Source organism: Crotalus tigris, unplaced genomic scaffold (genome assembly GCF_016545835.1).
Source record: "Crotalus tigris isolate CLP2741 ecotype Arizona unplaced genomic scaffold, ASM1654583v1 scf7180000017551.9496454, whole genome shotgun sequence".
Lineage (NCBI taxonomy): Eukaryota > Metazoa > Chordata > Lepidosauria > Squamata > Viperidae > Crotalus > Crotalus tigris.
In genome coordinates, this window is record NW_024096469.1 from 4332446 (window position 1) to 4349190 (window position 16745).

General features: G+C 34.9%; 1 protein-coding gene across 2 annotated transcripts in view; it reads right to left on the bottom strand.

Moving 5' to 3' along the window:
• The window catches only part of MBTD1 (mbt domain containing 1), a 49618-nt gene that overhangs the window by 12581 nt on the left and 20292 nt on the right, over nucleotides 1-16745 (bottom strand). For both annotated transcript variants that reach the window (XM_039344106.1, XM_039344096.1), the window contains exons 9-15: nucleotides 15952-16186; nucleotides 15677-15732; nucleotides 13604-13708; nucleotides 12583-12730; nucleotides 10682-10764; nucleotides 7414-7648; nucleotides 6895-6972 (exon numbers count right to left, since the gene is read on the bottom strand). In XM_039344106.1, coding sequence (XP_039200040.1) covers nucleotides 6895-6972; nucleotides 7414-7648; nucleotides 10682-10764; nucleotides 12583-12730; nucleotides 13604-13708; nucleotides 15677-15732; nucleotides 15952-16186 — 940 coding nt within the window. The remainder of the gene's footprint in view (nucleotides 1-6894; nucleotides 6973-7413; nucleotides 7649-10681; nucleotides 10765-12582; nucleotides 12731-13603; nucleotides 13709-15676; nucleotides 15733-15951; nucleotides 16187-16745) is intronic.

A 16745-nucleotide genomic window follows, 5' to 3' on the forward strand; every position in this document is an offset into this window, starting at 1 on the left:
TTCTAAAATTTTGTTTTCATTTTGTTCTTATGGGATACTGAGTGTAGATTAGTGAGAAAAAAGAATTTCAACAAGTGTAGAATCAGGCTGCAGCATAACAAAATTGACAAAAGTGAAGGGGTCTGAATACTTTCTGAATGTACTGTATAATAAACTATTTCTATTTTTGTTTCAACAATCAGAGTTGGAAAACTACTTGGATGGGGAACCATCTGGGAAGCCTACAAATGCCACCTTAGGCTTCCTGAAATATATAGAAAATAATTAAATTAATTGATCAATCTGGGAGGCATAGATAAAAGAAACAAGCCCACATGGTAGATATCAAGGGTCTTTCCTCTTTGGAAAGACAACCACTAACAGTAGTAGTATGTTTTCTGGAAAGACTAAATTGTTCATATTCTGGGAATTTCTTGAGATTTTTATCAAATTCAACATTTTACCATTAAAGCCTGAGCCATCTTTTGAAGTCCTTGGAATTTCATATATAAACACTTTTAAGGATTCAATTGGTCTTACATTTTTTGTTTCTAAAATAAAGACAAACATTACATTTTAAAATGAAATAGTTAAAATAAAAATATGTAACTTTTATTCTTTCAAATAATCTGCTAGAGATGTTTAAAAAGTACCTACTGAAACTATCCTTCAAATATAAAAACCAGAAAAGTAATATTTTTAGAAACACATAGTTCAAATAATTTCCTTAAGGTGAGCATGGCTGGTGTGTGACTATTCAGGTGAGACTGATTAACAGGGCTAGATCTAGCCAATATGATGACTGATAAGGGATGAGAACTTCATTTTGAAAGACCATAAATTGTGATAACCCTACAATAAGTAATTATTGTCAAGAGCTATAGATTTCATCCTACCAAATAGCTGCTTCAAGTCTACCAGCATGGTTAATTCATGCGATTAAGACTCTTTAAAATGATTAATAAAGGGTTTACCTCAAAATGGAGGAACATGCACTGAAAAATCCAAACCAAGACAGGATTCTTATATATGCATGAGGCATTCTGTATGTAACCCTGATTGGAGATATTATATTTTTATTTCATTTCATTTATTTTTTTCTCAATTTTATTATTTTTAAAAAAATAACTGAAGGCGACAAGCATACCAATACTCCTTCCTCCTCCTATTTTCCTTACAACAACCACCCTGTGAGATAAGTTGGGCTGACTGGCTACCTTTCTCCTTTTACAAAGCAATATATTTCTTTCTGGTGTTTATAAATTCAGTGAGCTCCTGTAGCAATCTCTTATCTCTAACCTTTGCTATTCTGGAAATGCAGTGTAAGGCATTGCTACCAAATGTCCAAGATAAATCATATTAAGACAATAACATATTAAAATAATTAGCTTGATGACATCCAAGATACCTGTCCCCATTTAAAAAAAAATGCCTGAAGACTACGTTGTGCTGAAATACAACAAATTTAACATTAACATTTTAAACATAATCATAATTAGAAACATATTTATTCCAGATAATAAGATTAGCGTTTGAAGTAGCGAAGTGTAGTGTTTGGTTCAATGCACTACAGAAATGTAATGGAAGATGGGGATGCATAATGTACAAGATTTGTTTCTTGATTGTTTTGAAGAAAACATGAAGTGTAGCATTCGTGAAAATAAAGCAGATGTTAAACATTTCGTTTCATTTAGTAATTATAAAATGCTCTAATAGTTAGCATTAGCCAAGTAAATGAAAATAATTAGATAGGGATGTAGTGACAAATCATATGGATAAATCAAATACATCCCAAAGAAAACACACCTAAGTTCTTCTGTTTCACCCCAGCAGAAACTAGTATAATCAAGTACCTTATCAGAATTCATATTTCTTCAATGACTAGACACTATCAGGCATATGCATCTTGTTGCATGGTATAAAATAGGCCTTCCCTACTGTGTATCAAGGTAGCTATTTGCAGACAGCAGATAAAACCTGATTCATGTCATGCAAATAATAGGTTAGGTAGAGATCTTCATTACTTGGGACATGCACCTATCTATTCACTGGAACATGTTACATAGCAGTGTCTAGGTCCTGCCAAGTGAGAAGATAGAAGGATTTCTTACAATGGAACAGAACATACCGTAAAATTTTGTATGTTTCACTTCAGATATGAATCAGATTATATGTAGAATGAAATCTATGATCTAGCCAAGACTCTGTATTTTGTGGAACACACAGAAAAAGGAACCTTTTCAACTACACACCTTTATTACAGTAAACTATAAATTGGTTTGTTTAAAAATTCAAGCATATCCTTTCCTTATATAGTGCTACCCATTCCACAAGAGAAAAAAAATTAACAGTGCTATTCTCCACTGACAAAAACTGAAGCAACATAGCCTCCCAAGTTTATTTTTTATTAGCTAACCACTTTCAGCACAGACTGACATTTGTGTCAGCCTAATGCACCTTATCTGAACCTTAAATGAGCCTCAAGTCATACTAATACACTATTTTTCTCTTGTTTGTCTAAATGGTCAAATACTTATAGAGAAAAGCATTTCTCGTTTTACAATCAATTTTTGGATCTAAAAACATGAGTGCAGTTTTTAAAAAAGTGAATCACATTAAGCTTTTGAAAATTCCCTCCAACAATAAAAACAGTTTCTTCGCACTTTGTGTTTTTCAGATATCATGCCCAGACTATGAAAGGTCAATATTAACAGCCTCTTAGCACTTAACCCTCTTGCCTCAATACATTCACTCTATTTCTATCTTCTCTTCTGGAGAATTCTTAGGCTACACAGAAATCAGGGACTTGACACTTGTGATTAATTCAATGAGATGGGCTCATGGGCTGATATGAATGTTCTTGCTGTTTTTAGATGAAAAGTGAGGGTGGCAGTGAGCCAGCATGTTACATGCCTGACCATGCTTGGTCCTCAGTCAACTTTCTTCTCATATCATGAGGTTGTTTTTTTTTTTACATGACCAATTACCTGTTTTGAGGCAGGGATTGAACTCTCTGCTAGTCCGGGGAGGCTGGCAGGCCTCCGGGGATGTCTGTGCTGGAAGGGTTCGATACTGAGGAGTCAACTCTTCATCACCAGAGAAGCTCCTCCATACCCCACCTGTCATGAGGCCGCTCGACAAACTGACAGGCTTCTTCCCAACTGGTATCTTCCTCTCTAAACATCAAGTCAAACTAAAGTAAAACACTTATATCAGTGCATTGAGGTAACGCAAGACTAAGCACTCACTGAGAATGGCCTCCACTTGGTGCTTCTCTTACTGTATAGGTCCTAATCTCCATCAATAAAAGCCAAGGGGATTCACTTAGAAGTTAACTCTGGTGATTTGTGGCAAAATCAAAAGATTCTACGAGGCATCCATCTGTTACCATGTGTTATGTTTTCACCTTACCTTACATCTCTAACAAAAAACTATTTAATTCTCTTAATCACCTATACCAGTATTTCTCAACCTTGGCAACTTTACGATGAGTGAGCTTCAACTCCCAGCATTCCCCAGCCAGCATGAGTTGAAGTCCACTCATCTTAAAGTTGTCAAGGTTGAGAAACATTGAGCCATATCTCTGATTTAACATTGCTGAGTTAAAACTGACAAACCAACTCCAGATATAAAAAAATCCCATTCTTGTCCCCTTTTAATGCTTTCAGAATAGTACAAACAAGGAACTAATGTCATAACAAAGATTGCTCTCAATATCAATTAAGTGATATGCAATATGAGCAATAATTATTGTCTTAATCAAGTTTCACATACTATTGCGTGACTGTATCTGTTCATAGTCTGTTTTGAGGCAGACTAGACAAATTCATTACTATAGAGAATATATAAGTAACTGGGATGACAGAAGGGTAAGAAAAGTATTAAGATATGTATTTGGTATCAAAATTAAAATTGAGAATATCGCTCTTAGTCATTTGTACTTTAATTCAAACTGGCTTCATACCATGAAGAGCTAAAACATACAAACCCCAAACAGATACTTTGAATTTTAATTTTTAGACTCCAAAGTCCAGGTGTACAAGATTTCAACAAAAGTGATAACCATTTTTTTCTCCTCAGGAAAAAAGCATCCTCTCTTGAACTAGAATGGGACTGTCAGCACTTCTCAGGCTGTTAGAAATGCTATAGTGCAGGCACCATTTTTTCCAGTATTTTTGCACAAGTCGGCTTTACAGAAATTACTTGCTCACCTATCCTCTGAATTCAATTAGCTTTTACTTTCTAATCTCAAAGGTGTTTAGGCTGTCTGGGAACAATATTCTGATTGCAGACCTTATAACCCTGGATTGTAAAAAGGGTGGCTTCATCACCCAACCCCACCCTCATTATCCTTAGTACAAAGAAAAAGGCATGGTTAGCAGGCCTGAGGGATACCCTCCTTCTTAACACTGTTTGGTGTAAAAAAAATCACAGTTATGAATTCCATCTTAAAATTGTTTGATGCTAAATCCTGAAAGTAATTATTACTACATTTGAATAAGTTTTTAAGATTTATCCTTCAAATGCATTTGTGGATAAATATTATTCATCTGTAACATCTCCAAAGTAAAAGTGGTTTTGTTGCTTTGGTAATGAACACATTCTAGTAACAAACTTAAAAGTTTCAGAAGAAATTTTAATAGCCAACTTATCATTCAAAGTTTCACTTGTTACTTATTGCATGCTTTTTAGTGGCTATACCAGTGACAAGGGATCTATTTTTTAAACCAGTTCCTACCATAGCACAACTGCAGTATCTAAAATCTTGCTACTCTAAAATCAATACCATACAAAATTGTTGTCCAATATGGATCAATATTCATGCCAAAATGAGAATTATCCATAGGTTTGGCTCTGCTTACATGACAGTAAAATTTTGAAAGATTGCCTGCCTGCCGCCGAAAATTACATGTCACATTGGTGGTATCCCAGTTAAACAACATCTCACCTTCAATACTGAGAGAATATGCATTTGTATCTCAGCTTTATCCATTAAAAAAGTACTGGAAGATGGCCCTCATGTTTACAAATCTGAGTCACAATATGGTTTTATTGTTTTGTCTTTTTGATGTGATTACTTTGAAATAAAATTCACGCTTTGCAAACATTTACTAACAATTGAAGTGAACAAATGGCATTTAATCTAGCCATCAGACTTAAATATTGTGATGATCATCAAGTTAGAAAACAATAATGAAGGAGTTAGGGTTATAACTTTCCGCTACCTGGTGCCTTCCAAATGTAATGGTACTGCAGTTCTCAAAATTCCAATACAAGGTAGAAATTTTGAAAATTGTACTAACACAACTGGAGGACATTAGATTGGGAAAGTATGATCAAGGCAGTTTTCAACATGTTCTTGAAATCTTATGTATGTTTATAATTATTACTGTTACAAATGTTTACAAATGTTTCAATTTGAGTCATAGTATATTTAATCCTTGCACGTACAGAAAATAAAATTTATTACAAAAACATTCAAGTAGGTTTCTCAAAAATGTGAATTTAAATGCAGCTTCTTAATAAATGCTAATAAATGAATAAAGATCATTCTACTTTGTACTGAAATTTTTGTGTAGTGCAATCTTATGCACATTTATTCTAAAATTAAGTCCCCCTGGCCTAGTTTGCACATTCAACACTCAATTTGCCATACAGAAGTTGTAGAACCTAGAAATTATACCATTCATTTCTTCACTCTCTCCTCTTCATTTACTGAAAAGTTAGTCATGATATCCAAAATAGAATTAAGTAGTTTCACATAATCTGTGAATTAGGAAGCACATCAAGCTGTTGAAGTTTGTGAAGTATCACAAACATGATCAATAAACTTGTTTATTCCTGGATGCAAACTATGATTTTGCAATCTGAAATGAAAGCGGATTTATTTTCAGAGGTGAACATGCAAGAGGCTGCCACCACAAGAATGTATTTATTTATTTCTAATTCACCCTTATTATTTCTATAAGTAAGTCAAGGCAGTGAACATTCAACACACCTTCTTCCTCCTATTTTCCCCATCACAACAAGATGAGGTGGGTTGGGCTGAAAGTGAGTGACTGGCCCAAGCTCAAATAGTTGGCTTTCATGGCTAATGCCAGACTAGAACTCAGTCTCCTGCTTTCTAGCCTGGTGCTTTAACCACTAGACCAAAGTGGCTCTAGAATACTAGTTCAATTCAGTGAAGGCTACTCAGATTGAAATGAAAGTATAAAGTATCATGAGGATCAGGCCATTAAGAAAAAATAAACTTTATATATGTATTTCTATTCAAAATGTAGTTTTAAATTACAACTTAATCTGACTTATATAACTTCACAACAGTTTCCTATGAGATATGTCTTTTCAATGTTTGTCAGAGTCACAGATTTAACTTTAAACATTAATCTTGCTGGCTTTTTAAAATGCTACCAAAAATGCTCATCTTTAAGATGAGATACCAGTATGACAACTAAATGGAACAATATAGAAAGAATATCGAAGTTAATGTCAATGCAGGCAAGGAAATATTGACATAAATCTCAACAGAAATTTTTCTTCAACAAAAAGTATATACGCTCAACTGTAACTCCACACAACTTGCCCATCTTTTTATTTAAAAATGCTCTTTGTTTGTCCTTAAGCAGGCTTTGTGTGAAGCTGAAGAAACTACAGTAATTTTATTACTTTTACGAAAAAGCTTGCTCAATGACATATTTAATCCATCTTATTTTTATTTCAAATCTGATCAGAAGAAATAAAAAGAAACTGTCACAGTATAAAAATAATGTTATTGCAGTTTCCTTTATATCACAGTAGATATCTACATTGCTATTTCCCCCAAATAGCATTTACATACAAAAATGTCCTGAAAGAAAACGACAGATCTTTTTAATGTAGAGTAAAAAACAAAACAAAACCAGATCTGTTACCCACTTTTCTTGTGTCCTTTGTACTGCTGTGATTTAGACTTTTTCTTCTGCTTTGATGAACTTGATTGGCTATCTCTTGAAGCTGATATTTAAAAAAAGAAGATACTGCTTTAACAAATTTCACAGCATATTTCAAAATAGTTAGGAAACACAGTTTTCCACACAGATAAAATGCTCTAGCCAATAAAGATACTATAGGAAGCACTTACATGCAATATAATTTAAGGCCAATGCCTACTCAAAGTGTGAGCAACTTCTTTGAATGCTTTTAATGATACACATTAATATTAATATACAAGTTCTTAGTTTTTCAACATATGTAAAAATAAAATTGAAGCTATAAGAACACTTTGAAAGCAAATCAAATTAGATCAGGCAATTCTGAATTACTAACCAAATGTCTGAGATGACTGAGGCAGTTGGAAACTTGGTAGAATTTCAAAAATGAAGACAAAATTATTGCCTTAGGAATCTGCTAAATATCAGAAATGGAAGATTCTAAAAAAGATCAACAGTAACTTACACTGTGATGCAGGAGGCTGTAGCTGGTAACCTGTTAGCTGACACCACCCTACAGGATAGAGGTCAGGAGATTCACAGTCTACCCACTGATCATATTCATCCTCCCAGCCATCAAAATGTATCCTCAACAGACGATGGATTATGCGAGTTACTGTGGCCACGCATACTAAACGAGGTTCCATGAGATCCACAGCTTCCAGTTTCATTGCAACGTGAAACCCATGGTTTGGAACTTCCTGGAAAAGGGAAATAATCAAATTTTTTACACATGGTGGATTTGTACATCATCCCAAACCATTATTTGTTAACTACGGTTTGTTGAATAAACAAACACCATATGGGCTTCCATTATCATATTAAGCCTTAAACACTATTTACAATCCATCGTGACTGAGTTCATATAAAGTGCAGAATCCCCACCAAACAAATCACATCCTGCCTTAATGCGATTGGACCTAGTCATTATGTGTGAAAATCAAACCTTTACTGTAAAAAAAATTCACAGAAAAATTGCTTTCTCGTCTTAGTAATTCTATTCATAGCCTCTGGACATTCCCGATCTTCTGATATTACACAAGCAACAATCAGAGAGAATAAGTGGGAGCATTCAAACTCCCAGAACCAGCACTTATATACAGTACAATCTGGGTATAAATCCCATGCTTTGAAGCTCATAGACAAAGATTATTTGGCATTGATTCAAGTTTAATTTACTTTTTTTATGTAGTAGAGGCAGGATAAGATGAATTGGACAAAAGTATGTACTTGCACATTTAGAAGAAATATGTTCTGTAAACGATATGAAAGGGGAAAAAAGTCTCTTTCCAAAAGATTTTGGGGAGGGGGGCATGTCTCTGTTCTCAGTTTATAATAATCAGATTTCCAATATTTTTTGGTTTTCATTTAGTCAGTATATTTAGTCAGGCAGTCTGACTGCCTATTTGTGACTAGACCAATTCATATTAGTCCCCAATGTTTTGGGAAGCTGAAGCCCAACAAAAAAATATAGTAAACTTGGTAATATTTTTACCCTTAAAATGTAACATGATATTGCTATGGAAAGCTTGTTTGCTGGATAGTTACATTTCCGTATGGGACTGAATTATATATGCATGTAATAGGCAAATAGATAATATGAATGGAATCCAAACAATATAAGAGACATGAATCAGTATTCTTAAGCATTACCAATATTAAAAACAAAGTTACAAAAATTATAGCGTCTACTTTCTAGAACATCAGGAGCGTATATATGGCCAAGTAATATGTTCAATATAGGCCAGAGCAATGGTTCGGATGAGGTTGCACTTCCCCCGACTGAGCTGATGCACAACTTGTGTTTCCTCCTAGTCTCACAGCTCCTGATTGATGAGCAGATGGCAGCCGTGGTTTAGATTTGTCTTCTGTGGCAATTGTGCCTTTTCTGGCCTTCTAGGCACTCATACTTTGGTAACCTCTTGTCTGGATTACTGCAATGTACTTTACATGGGACTGCACCTGAAGACTACTCAGAAATTGCAACTAGTCCAGAACAAGTATGGCAGCAGTCACTTCATGTTTATTGGACGATTGAGGTAGTTTTTTAAAAGACTAGCAATTTCAATAAGCTAAAGATATAAAATGATGGAGTGAATACCTATACATATAAGGACTTGCTCCACTATTGTCTCATTTTTGTTAAAATCTATAAGCCTGTTAACACAGTTATAGGAAGAGTAATTTGATTTAAATATGTGAATATGGTTTTGAATTATAAATATTTGGAATTTCTTCCTGCATTCATAATTATGTTTGGGGGCACAATAAAAAAAGATTAGAGTTTTATGATGAAAAAATAGTGCCACATCAGATTTACAATCTTGGATTGATTATGTATGTTTCACTACGAACCAGGTCTTTCTTAATAGAGAAATACTGTTTCTCTATCAAGATAATGCTGCTTTTAAAACTAAGCTATTTTTCATGTCTCATTTTTGTTAAAATCTATAAGCCTGTTAACACAGTTATAGGAAGAGTAATTTGATTTAAATATGTGAATATGGTTTTGAATTATAAATATTTGGAATTTCTTCCTGCATTCATAATTATGTTTGGGGGCACAATAAAAAAAGATTAGAGTTTTATGATGAAAAAATAGTGCCACATCAGATTTACAATCTTGGATTGATTATGTATGTTTCACTACGAACCAGGTCTTTCTTAATAGAGAAATACTGTTTCTCTATCAAGATAATGCTGCTTTTAAAACTAAGCTATTTTCCATGTCTATATTTTGGATAGTTTTTTCTTTTCCCTTCTGTTTTTTTCCCCCTTTTCTATATAGTAAATCAAAACAATTATATACCAAGATAAAAAAACTGACCTACATTCTCTAGAAGACATGTGTGTCTATTTACTAATACAGTATATCATTAACTTTAAAGTCTACCTTTCATGCAAAAACTCCAGGTGGTTTAATAGCACTCCCTCCTACTTTTCCATAAAACTCAAGAGAAATAGGTTGTTTGTGAGATATAATGATTCTTTATGACACTGACTGCCTGTATATTCATGCATAGCAGATTACTATATTTCAGAGCAGCTCTGTGTCCAGTCTTCAGAGATCTCATGTGAGCCTTGTAAAGGAAGCGGCTGCTTTAAAGCTTCAAGGTGTAATGCTTTTTTTATATAAAAATACTTTATTTAGCACAACTCTACATAGTGACTTTGTGGACATATAGTGGAACTTTGCCACTATCTTCCTCCAGAATTATTTCATTTCTTTACTTCTCCGTCAAGTTTATACCCTGCATTCCTCATAATCCTCCAGCCAAATCCTAACTAGATCTGACCCGCTTAACTTTTCCAAAACTAGCCAAGGCTGGCAAGAATTCTAATCCCCATTTAATCAGGAAACTCCTACATGATTTAGGTTGAGGACTGTCTCTCAGTTAATTGTTATGAAGACCGGGGGGGGGGGGGTCCTCAGGAAAAAGACAGGTGCAAACATACCAAGAATCACTCTATTCAATTCAAAATTCCTATTCAGATAAAAGTTATTCATATTCCATAAAATAATCCCAAATGAGTTTCTGGAGTTACTAGAGTGCCATGCTATGATGCTGAATTAATGAAAAAGTATACCTCACACAAATTCTCTTTTCCATTTTTAAAACATTTTCTATAATAGCTATCCTAGGCAATTTCTGGTTCAGGGAGAGGAGGCAGGAAAACAAAGAAAGTATAGGCATGTTACGATGATCAAATTTCTGGTCTGTGTGCCAGCTTACCTTGTTAAAGAATTTGACAGGGGCTGCTACTGAACCTGTTTCCCTGAGGTAGTCAAACCATTTGAAAGGTAGCTTTGCATAACCTACAAGTTAATAGTTATTATATAACAACACTGTCAGGAAACATTCTGATCCTTAAGTAAAATACATTTGTTCTACTATGTTTTTATTGATGTCCTATAGTACAATTTTATGAGATTCATAAAATAAAAACTTTAAAATACAGGAAGAATATGAACTGTTAAAAATAAAGTCACAATTAAAATGTATTTTTACCACTGAGATACCAGACATATTATTTCAAAGGACTCTAGTTCCCCCAAAATCCTAAAAAGTTGCTAAATAAATCTCTTTGGCTTCACGGTTCCATAACCAAAAAAACAGAAAGCCCTCTACCAAAGAGGGGTTAACCTGCCTTCATCTGAGGGCAGCAGTTTGAAGTAAAGCCTCTAAAGGTGAGCATTCATACATACATCAAGCTCCTAAGTGAAAGTCGATTTAGCCCTTATTGACTCCTTTGATTGTCAAGCAAATCTCAGGGAAAAAAACTTCTTAAACCATAAAAAGCTGTACACTATTTCTAGGTGAAACTGAGGATAAAACCTAGGACACGTATATATAGCATATACCTATATAATACCTATGTCTTATTTCTGAGTCACCGTATTTTTTGCAGTAAGAACATCAATGGAAAGAAAGGGACCTCAAACACATAGAAACCACTCTTGAACAGATAGTAGCTCAATGTCTGCAGCTTTGAATGCTTTCTGTTCTGAAACTATGCTAACAGTATTGCTAACGAGCAGGAATTACTGTTCTTTTCCTGAGGGGGAAAAAGACAAACTCTCAAAGAAGACTGAATAAAACATGCTTTACTATGAATACAGGTAGTCCTTGATTGACGACAACAATTGAGCCCAAAATTTCTGTTGTTAAGCAAGATAGTTTGTTATGTGAGTCACTGCAGTTGTTCAGTTAGTAACAACAGTTCTTAACTGAATCTAGCTTCCTCATTGATTTTGCTTTTCAGAAGGTCACAAAAGGTGATCACATGACCCCAGGACACTGCCACTGTCATAAACATAATTTAGTTGCCAAGAGTCTGAATTTTTATCATGTGACCATGGGGATGTTGCAATGGTTGTAGGTGTGAAAAATGGTCATTTTTCAGGGTCACTGTAGCTTCAAATGGTCACTAAAGGAACGGCTGTACGTCAAAGATTAGTTGTATAAAGAAGAAAGTCTGCTGGGGCAGTTCTTTAATTGGAGATCTGGTTTTATAGCAGTGGTTATCAACCTGTGGGTCGGGACCCCATTTGGGGTCGAACAACCATTTCACGGGGGTCGCCAAATAACACAGTCCGCCATTTTTTCCCCCTTTTCCTTAGCTGTGCTACTCCCTTTTATTCTATTGGCTTTTGAAAGCCAATAGAATAGACTCTCTTGAATAGAGTCTAATTCTATTGGCTTTCAAAAGCCAATAGGAATTGTCCAGGCTGTCTCTGCCCTGCTGAGCCCGCCAAAAGTCCCATTCTGCAAACGGTGCTGCACCAGTTGAGTAGTCTTCGACTTACGACCGGTTGAGTAGTCTTCGACTTACGACCGGTTGAGTAGTCTTCGACTTACGACCGGTTGGGGGTCGCGGCATTAAAAAGGTTGAGAACCACTGTTTTATAGGGAAGTTACACTGGCTGATTTGATTTTAGACAGCTGATAAAAATGGCATCAGTTCTTGTTGAGATGCTTTTCCTTGATTCTGCAATGTACTGATGGTTTTTACATACTTATTTTATCAGTTTTGCTTTAGGCGTTTTAAAATTTCGTATTTTAGTTTCTTAATTTATTTTTTAACAGTAAATTGCTTGATATGACAGACATATAAAACAAGAAAACATGAATACCTCGGGGTGGAGTTAGTTCTATCGTGTTAATTTCACAGAAACCAACAGGGAATATAGAAGGGGAGATTGCATGGTAACAAAACCAGTCAGACCCATCAGCTGCCTCAGATCCATCAATCCCAATCATAAGATATCCATCTGCTAATACCTAGAGTTAAATGTAGGGAATTAATACAAAGCAGTGCAAGAGAGGAAAACATGAAATGACAGGTAATTCAGATGCCATAGGGTTCAAAACATAAAGAGAATTTTTCATCAGATTTCTCAAAGAATCATGGTTGCATTAAACCAGGGGTCTTCAAACTTGGCTCTTTTATGACTTGTGGACTTCAACTCCCAGAATTCTGGAAGTTGAAGTCCACAAGTCATAAAAGGGCCAAGTTTGAAGACCCCTGCATTAAACCATAAAGTTCCCCTTTAGTCAAGCTTAATTCCTAATGACAACATGAACACATGTGCTATTTTCTTAGCAACAATACAAAACTATATGCCACTGCCTTCTTTCAGAATGCTGTTTTGACTTCCCAATCTAATCTACTGCCCTAGGACTTCTTGGTGGCCATCCAATGTAAATGGGCAACCCTGCAACTTTTTTCAAGATCAATCATGGTCAACTAAGTATATAATATATTGGTACTTTTACAAATGACTCTGATTTTGGTGTGGGGTACAAATAATCTACCAGCTAGTTCCTAGTTCAGCTCCTTTATATAAATAGTCCATATGTTATGCAATTGGTCCATATAATCTATAATGTCATTTTACGGGCTCCTTTTAACGCACATGGAAATTAATGTGACATTAAGTAGAATTTAGTAATGTGGCCCCATAATATCATAAACTTTTAGTATTATGCGATTTATATATATCAACTATATTATATACTTTATATGCAGCCCAAGACAACTCCTCTTCACTCAATGCAATCCAGACAAGCCATGATTTAGAACATTAAATAACAATGGCCCTAATGGCTGCCTCCAGCTCACATTCCCCCATCACGTAAGTTAATTATCTTTACCTTTCTAATTGTTGCCACACATATAGCAGAAAGATTTAAGGGATCTATGGCTTCCAATTTCATCCCCTCTTTGAACCATTCTCCACTGGACTCAGCTTCTTTTACCTAAAAAATACCCATAGCACACATTGATATATGGCAAAAAAACAAACCAACCAGAGACCAAAACACCTGTTAAGGCATTCTTTTCTATTCAGTCTTTGTGTATATGTTTTAGATGCATCATTTTCACTCAGATGCAAATTCATTTCTTTCCTTTATTTATTCTATTTTACTGTAGTAAATACTTAAAAACACAATCAAGAAAAAAGGGAATTAGGAAGAACAGAAAAAATAAGCAATATACAATGTCAAAGTAGCATTAGATTAATGCTACATATTAATGTACCTTGCATTTTCAGAATATTATTTAGATTGATTCAATATGCAATAAATGACAACAGCCATAACGTGAATCATAGTAAAGAGAATTAATTTGTCTACTTAATCTAAGAGTTCTGTCATTTAGTAATTTAAACAAAGGCCTGGTATTAAAGCCTTGGATTCAGAGAAACACAGAGTTCAAGTGCAATATATGTCTCTATATAGAATTATAATGCACAAATGGTTTCCAAGTTAAATTCTGTATCAGACTTATTTTTCAAATATTGTTATGAGTTATTTGACAGTGATGCATATTCCCACAATTTAATTTGTCATTCTTCTATAGTGCACGTTATATGTGATTTTTTTTCAAAGTCACAGAATGAAAAGAATCTGTCAGGATCCATTTTGGGATGGATTTTTCAGCCAGCCTCTTTGAGAGTGGAAGTGTTGCCTGCTAGGTTGATTTCACTCCACGTTGGTGGAAGGGGGAACTCCCTCCACAAAAGCAGTCCTTCTGCTCTCAGAGACTGGCTGGAAAAATTCACAGCACAGGCCAAGAGAGAGTTTTAGTCCCAGGTGGCTGAAGCATGGAGCACTTGGAGCCAGGCTGGCTCCAAATTGCGAATGCTAAAATCTCTTTCTCCGTAGACTTTTCCACCAGCATCTTTGAGAGTGTCAGATAGATTTCAACCCACTCTCTGTTTTTCTCAAAGATGCTGATTCTAAAATGCCCTTCTTTGCTGAAAAGCCAGCAAAAAGGATCTTTCTGAAATGGGTGGAAAAGATTTTCTCTCACTTTAAAAAGATTACATTTGCTAGCCAGCCAGCAAACCAAATATTTCTAAGGTGAGGGGGGAGGCGGTTCTTCTGCTTTAGAAAGATCACATTTGCTGGTATTTTTATAGCTTTTCTCCCCTTTCAGAAATAGTGTATTTTCAGGCTCTCTAGCCAAAAAAACTAGCAAATGGAGTGTTTCTAAAGGCTGGAAAGGCTAGTCCTGAGATGGGAGGGGAACAGCATGGCTTCAGGATCTAAGCTTCATTTCTCCAGCCCAGTGTAAAAATTCTTTTTTACTCATGAAGGGCAGCTGCCTTCCCTCTTTGGGCAGGGAGCTCTTTCTGTTTAACAGTCCACACAGTTGCTTAATGATCACATTTGGGAGAGCTGGGCAATCATGTGCCTCACTTAACGAGTGTCAGGATTTGCAGCTATAATGGGTAGGGTTCATTATAAGACAAGGACTACCTCCACTAAAGCAAGGGGTAATAAATGCAGGCTAGTCCTTTTTCTATATTTATCCCATCCTTTTAATACACTACTCTTTATCGACTGATTACGTTATAAATGTCTGTTTTTACAGTACTAAGCCAAAGACATTTATGTAAACTATCTTGGAGTCCCATTCCCTCAACAGAGGCAGTGTAACCATAATAGGATGTAATCCAGTCTGTCATCCAAGTTAGACAGCTAGCTGGCTAATGAAGTTTAAAATCTGGAACTGCAATCCTCCTCATTCATAAATGTTTTGTAAAATCTGAAGCTTTAGTTACTTGCCTCTGCCACTTGTTTAATACTTTGTCTTCAAATCTTATTGGAGTAATCATTTGAAATATTAAGTGCTGATAAATCATACCCATTAAATTTTAACATTCTTTAAAATTAATAAATTTCTTCAATATGAATAAAATTTCTTCTAAAATATCGTACCTTAGCAAATAATTGTGGGGGTGCATCAATGTGACCATCTTGCTTCTTGGTAATATCTTTGAAGAAAAAGGAAAAATTAAGGCTGCCTCCTCCACTACTTGAAAATCATGATCTCCTAAAAATATTATTAGTCAAAAATATAACTGAATGTTGACACAAGTAGTAAAAGCATTTTTGTGACAGAGAATGACATTACAATATAATTTTAAATGCCTTTATCTAAAAAAACAAAACAAATGCTGTTCACTCAGCTTCACTGTTACATCCTAACTTACCAGATCTTTTGAATCGATGTCCTATACTCCGAGACCAACCAATAGGGTGAATGAGTGGGCTGTACATATGGCACCAGAAGTCATCTGTTTTGTCCTCACTTTCTTCATACACTAATCTTAACCTGCCTCCAATTACACTGTCAACAACTGCTATCCGTGTTCGGCAGAGGTGTGTTTTATCGACAACTTCTACTCTCATAGAAGGCTTGAAAGGATACTGCATACTTTCAGATACCTTGAAACAAGTTATTGTGCAGCATTAATTCATGCGCATCTGCAAATATTTATTATCCAACATATTTGCACACAATATTGGTCACAAAGGTCGGTATATGTTAAATTAGTTTTCGGAGAATACAAGCAGCAGAATTCCAAATGTCAATATCATCTTACAGTGTTTCTATATATAGTGCCAATGTTTGGGGGGGGGATTTAGATCAGAATATTTATTAGAAGGTATTAACAATGAGGTCTCAGAGTCTAGTGACAAGTCTTTTATTCAGACAATCTAGAGCAGTATTTCTTAAATCTTTTGCTCAAGACCCCTTCCTACCTTTAAAAATTATGAAGGGCCCCAAAAGAGCTTTAATTTATATGGTTTATATTTATGAAAAATTACCATATTAAAAACCGATGCATTCACAGAATACTGAATTATGTAAAAGGAATATTAAACCTCTCAGATATGAACATCAATATTTTTCATGAAAAAACTGTATTTTTTAACAAATAAATATGAGAATTTTTTTTTAAATTTTTGGAAAATATCTTCAATATTTGACATAATTCTGATT